Source organism: Neophocaena asiaeorientalis, unplaced genomic scaffold (assembly GCF_003031525.2).
Source record: "Neophocaena asiaeorientalis asiaeorientalis breed wild unplaced genomic scaffold, Neophocaena_asiaeorientalis_V1.1 scaffold30, whole genome shotgun sequence".
NCBI lineage: Eukaryota > Metazoa > Chordata > Mammalia > Artiodactyla > Phocoenidae > Neophocaena > Neophocaena asiaeorientalis.
Window position 1 is genome coordinate 11444119 of NW_020174923.1, and position 4984 is coordinate 11449102.

General features: G+C 65.7%; 1 protein-coding gene across 1 annotated transcript in view; it reads right to left on the bottom strand.

Moving 5' to 3' along the window:
- Nucleotides 1–1863: 1863 nt before the first annotated feature.
- CEP131 (centrosomal protein 131) overlaps nucleotides 1864–4984 on the bottom strand; it is an 18570-nt gene continuing 15449 nt past the window's right edge. Inside the window, exons 19-25 of the mRNA XM_024761210.1 lie at nucleotides 4908–4984; nucleotides 4547–4621; nucleotides 3435–3577; nucleotides 3178–3355; nucleotides 2887–3083; nucleotides 2104–2164; nucleotides 1864–2027 (exon numbers count right to left, since the gene is read on the bottom strand). The exon at nucleotides 4908–4984 is cut by the window's right edge and continues 40 nt beyond it. Of these exons, the coding sequence (XP_024616978.1) occupies nucleotides 1953–2027; nucleotides 2104–2164; nucleotides 2887–3083; nucleotides 3178–3355; nucleotides 3435–3577; nucleotides 4547–4621; nucleotides 4908–4984 (806 nt within the window). The 3' untranslated portion in view covers nucleotides 1864–1952. The remainder of the gene's footprint in view (nucleotides 2028–2103; nucleotides 2165–2886; nucleotides 3084–3177; nucleotides 3356–3434; nucleotides 3578–4546; nucleotides 4622–4907) is intronic.

Consider the following 4984-nt stretch of genomic DNA (forward strand, 5'->3'; position numbering starts at 1 on the left):
GGGTGGGTGGGTGGATGAACAAACAAATGAACAGATGAATGGAAACCCGTAGACCAGGAGCTGGGGAGTCAGGCACCATCTCCCTGATTGGAAAGTCACCACCATCCATTCCTCTGCTTCTCTGGCTGTGCCACCATCTCTCCCTGAAAGTCACCCCAAGTACCTGTCTTCCCATCTGCTGAAAACCTTACTTGCAAAAATACCATAGTTTAGAAACTCCCAACAACAGCTTCAGGTAAAACTACATTTTGGGGGTGGATCAGAGCATCCAGAGGCTGCTTCTCCCCGATTTGGTCCCTGCCCTGCCCCCAGAGCCTCTGGCCTGGAGACCAGTGAGCGGCCAGCTCCCTCTGCTTCTGTGCAGCTCAGGGAGGGTCGAGCAGACCCAGCCTCCGAAGCCCGCAGCCTGCTGAGCTGGTGACCCACCGCCCCTCGCCTGGCAGAGCTCACTCCCAAGACCTTGCCCCTGGGGCCCAGCCCCTCCCCACCTCTTTTCTGGGACTCAGGAGGAATGCCTCAAATGGCCAGCCTGGCTTTTAGAACAGCAGGCAGAGACAGCTGGTTGGCTGAAGTGGGTGGGGAGCTGGGAGGGGCTCTAGGCCCAGTGGGAAGGGCTCTAGGAGCAAAGCTGTCCCAAGGGGAGACAGGCGGGGGCCAGGAGCGCTGTGGGTGACTAAGCAAACCTCCTCCTCACCTTGAGCCCCAGGACTGGGAGCTCCAATTGGAGCTGGAGGGGCTGCAAGGCCTGCTCTCTGCCCGGTCATCTCATGGTGATGAGACAGCCCCGCAAGGGAGGGAACATGGATGGCACACATGTGCTCTGCCCAGGGACCAGGCCAGGCACTCAATCTAGGAGGGGTCAGGCCCAGAGCGGCCCTGCTCATCTCACTGCTGTATCCAGCTCTGGCCTGGGGTTCTGCGAGCAATCAGCTCTGGCACGAAGGAAGGAAGGAGCCGTCCCGTGCAGATGAGGAAACTGAGCCCCCAGTACCCCAAAGCAGGGGATGCGGGTGCCAGGAGGGCCTGCAGGTCAGCGCTACTGTGAGCTGCCTCAGGCCCACGGGGCGTCTGCCTATGCCCTCCTGGTTGTTGAGACCGAGAGTGACCACTGCCGGGACTCACGCTAGCGAGAGGCCAAGCCCCAGGGCCTTTCAAGGGCACAGGAGGGGCTCCACCTGCACTAGGGCCAGCCCTGCGCCTTCCCACAAGTAGGGTGGCGCCTGGGCCAGTAGGAGGGCTGTCCTGGCCAGCGCCGGCGCTCCCCAGCGACCTGGTCCCAGCACCCTCGGCCAGGGCAGCAGCAGCGACAGAGTGCCTGGCGGGAGGGCAGCGGGGGAGAGTTCCCAGAGTGGGAGTGTCCCCTCCGCTGCCTTCCCGCTCCCCTGCCCAGACCTTCCAGGAGGGGCCTCCAGCCTCCTCGTGGGCAGGGCCTGTCCAGTGCCCATTTCTCACAGGTTCCAGGTTGTCACCTCCAGGGGGTGTCCTGAGTGGGGGAAGGAAGGAGAGGCCCTCAGGGAGGCTGGCCAGTTCTCTAACCATGGAGGGGGCACACAGCAGCCTGTGCAGGGGTCGGGGAGGAGGCTCAGAGCTCCGTCCCCAGGGGTGAGGGGTGCGGTGAGGGGGCACAAGCGTCATGGGGCTCGTCCAGGCCCAGGCTGGAACAGAGGGCCATTCTCTCTGCTTGGGGTCTGGGGCCTGAGTTGTGGAACCGCAGGGCCAGGCAGGGAACGTGGGGGGCAGGCCAAGAGCAAAGCTAGGTCGGGTCACCTCACACCTGGCCCTGAGCAGCCTCCAGCCCCGCCACCCCAGGCCCCAGCCCAGGAGAGACAAGTCAGGGTCACACAAAGTATTAAAAGACACCTCTTTACTGTTACGACGTAGCCTCGGTGCTCCCCCTGAGGGGCGGCCAGAGCACTTCCCACCAGGCGCCCTAGGCCTGCTGCTGTCGGTGGTCACTTGGCACTCGGGAACGGCCGCCTGCGCTGCTCCAGCAGCTCCTCCAGGTGGTCGGCCCTCTTCATCGCGGCCTGCAACAGGCCATCCACCCTGGTCAGGCCCAAGCCACCCCCGCTCCCCCAAGGAAGGCCGGCCGTGGGGACCCACCTCGTGCTGCTTCCGGAGGCTGCTCACGGCCTCCTCCTTCTTTGCCAGGGCCAGCTTCACCCTGCGGGGGAGCGCGCGGTGGGCCTCTGTGCGATGCCCCTGCCAGACCCCCACGCCGGCCTGCAGCTCTGAGTGCAGCAGGGTGGCCGGTGGGGGGCCTCCATCCCCCAAAGAACAGGAGGGGCCACTCCTGCCCACCTTGTCCCGCCCTGCTGACTGCGGCACTAGGCCGCCTGGAGAAGCCAATGACAGGATCTGTGATCCCACAGCTGACCCCGTGTGAATCCATGCCCCTTGGGAAGGGCTCCCTGCTGAGAGGAGGACGAGAAGCCCCCACCACGTGCCTGCATCGCAGAGCACCCACGGAGGGCAGGCAGGTAGGGACCAGGGAAGGACTGAGGGATCCATGGCGGCAGGGGGAGTAGGGGGTGGAGGGTGTCCATCCTTTCTGCATAGCACCCACTCCACCCAGGCCCAGGGGGCCAAGGGCCAGGGAGCTCCTCTCCGGACACCCACACATAGGGCACCCGCCCTGGCTGGGGTTGGCTGGGCTTCTTCCCAGGCTCTGGGGCCAAGCACCACATAGAGGACGACAGAGCCTCAAACACAGAGCCTGGAGCAGCCACGGCTGATGGGGCCCAGTTCTGCATCGGCAGGAAGCTGGAAGGAGGGCGCACAGCCTGCTCACCTTCCTGGGCCCAGCGTCCTCTTTGGAGCCACAGGGTCCCGCCTGCCTCCCCCAGCCCTGTGCTCCCCAGGACCCCAGTCAGCCCTGCGGCCCACCTCCCGTGAACCTCCTCCAGCTCCGCCTGCTTCTCCCGCGTGAGCTGCTCCAGCTCCAGCCGCTGGCGGGCCCGCAGCTCGGCCAGCTCGGCCCTGACCTGCCGGTTCTCCTCCTCAGAAGCTGCCAGCCGGTCAGTGAACTCCTGGCGAAGGACCTGGGCCAGGCTGCTGCGCTCGCCAGTCAGCTGCTCATTTACCTGGGGTGGGGTGGCGGGCGGGGACGACAGGGACGGCGTGAGGGGACGGCGGGGGCTGGGGGCTGGTGGTCGGCCACCCCTCCCGCCTGCTCACCGCCTTCACATCCGCCAGCTCCTTCTCCTTCTGCCGCACCAGGCCCTGCAGACGCACATTCTCCCCCTCGGCCTCCCCAAGGCGCCCCTTCAGCTCTGCGCACCGTTCCTGGAGCTTCCGCTCCGACTGTTCCAGTTCTGAGAGCTCCGCCTCATACTTATCCCGGAGGCGTTTGACCCTGGTGGCGGGAGAAGCAGGGTCAGAGGCAGCCCCACTGCCAGTCTCTGGGCCTTGCTCCGGGGTTCTCGGGGCCTCACCGGCTCTCGGCGGCCCGCTCGTTCTCCTCCCTGGCCAGCGTCATGTCGGCCTCCAGCCGGTGGATGACCAGCTCGATCTCCTTGTCCCGGCCTCTCCGGATCTCTTCCTTCAGCTCCCGTTCCCGGTTCAGCAGCCACGCTTCCTGCAGGGGAGGCCCAGGGGGGTTGGGGGGGCCGGCTGAGGTCGGCGGAGGAGGACGAGGGATGGCCACATGGACTCTTGGGAATGCCCTGATGGCAGGGAAGGAGAGGCCTCGCACTGCCCCAGGCCTCACCTGCCCTCAGGGGTCATCAGGACCCCGCGTGGGACACAACAGGGGCTTGGGTAAGAACCATTAGCACAGCCTGGCGCTTCTCCCCCTTTGAGACCCAGGACCGAGGCCACAGAGACCGCGTCTGCTGCCGAGCTGACCCTCCTGATACAAGAAGGGACCTCGTCTGGCTGCTGAGGGCAGGGCCGGGTGCCCCACCGGGGGGCAAGAGCGTCAGTGGGGCAGCCTCTTGGAAGGCAACCTGGAAACTGCCATCAGGTGTAACATGCCGCACCCTTTAACTCGGCCAACAGTCTGGGAACGTATCCCACAGATATGGGGACCCCCTCCATGCGTGGCTGGGGGTGGGGAGTAGCATGGCTGCTGGGCCACTGCTCAGGCTTTGTCCCCAGGCTGATGCCTTGTGTGGCCCCAGGTGCCTGTCCACCACAGCCTCCTTCCGGGACAGGAGAGGTGACACAGCCCACTGACACAGCCCACCTGGTAAAAGGCACGAGAGGACAAGGAAAAGCCTGCTCCCGCGTGGGCCCCTTACACTGGCTGCAGGTCAGCCTGTCAACTTTGAGAGCAGCTACCTGGGCGAGGGGAGGGTGAGGAATGCCCTCCACCATCAAGTGGGGTTCGCTCCAGCCTCCTGGTCTCTCCCGAGGCCACCTGGAAGCTCACTCAAGTACAGTCAGAATCACACCGCCAGCCCTGGGCAGCCAGAACCCACATGTGCCCGAGGGGAGGCCACAGAGGTGGAGCCTACAAGCCAGCTTTGAAGCCTGGGGTGCCGGGCAGGAGGGGAGAGAGGGAAGGAAGACCCCACCCCCTGCCCCAGCTTCACCCTCCTCCCACCTCCTTCTTGGCGGAGTTGGCCTCCCACATCTGTTTCTCCACCTCCAGCTGGTCCTTCAGGGCCTTCAGTTCCATCTGGGGGCCAGTGACAGGGTGAGAGCAGCCCCCGCTGGCTGCTCCCCACCCAGGGCAGTGTCTGCAAGAGCCTGGATGGGGCCTGCGGTCAAGTTGGGGGTCTGTGGTGAGCTAGCTGGGGAGCCCCGTCACGTGAACCCAGGCTCAGCGTAGCACTCCAAGTGGCTGCCACCCTGGCAGGTGGGCGCTGCTCCTGGCAGTGGCCCCTCTCCACGGGTGGTGTGGGTGCTCTGCTGCTGGGCTGGCCTGGAGGGGCGGGGCCCAGGCGGGATGGGGCGGGGCTGACCTGGTGCCTGCGCTCCTGCTCCTCTCTCCCCTTCTCAAACTCGGCCCTCAAGGCCCGGCCCCCTGCCGAGCTGCTCT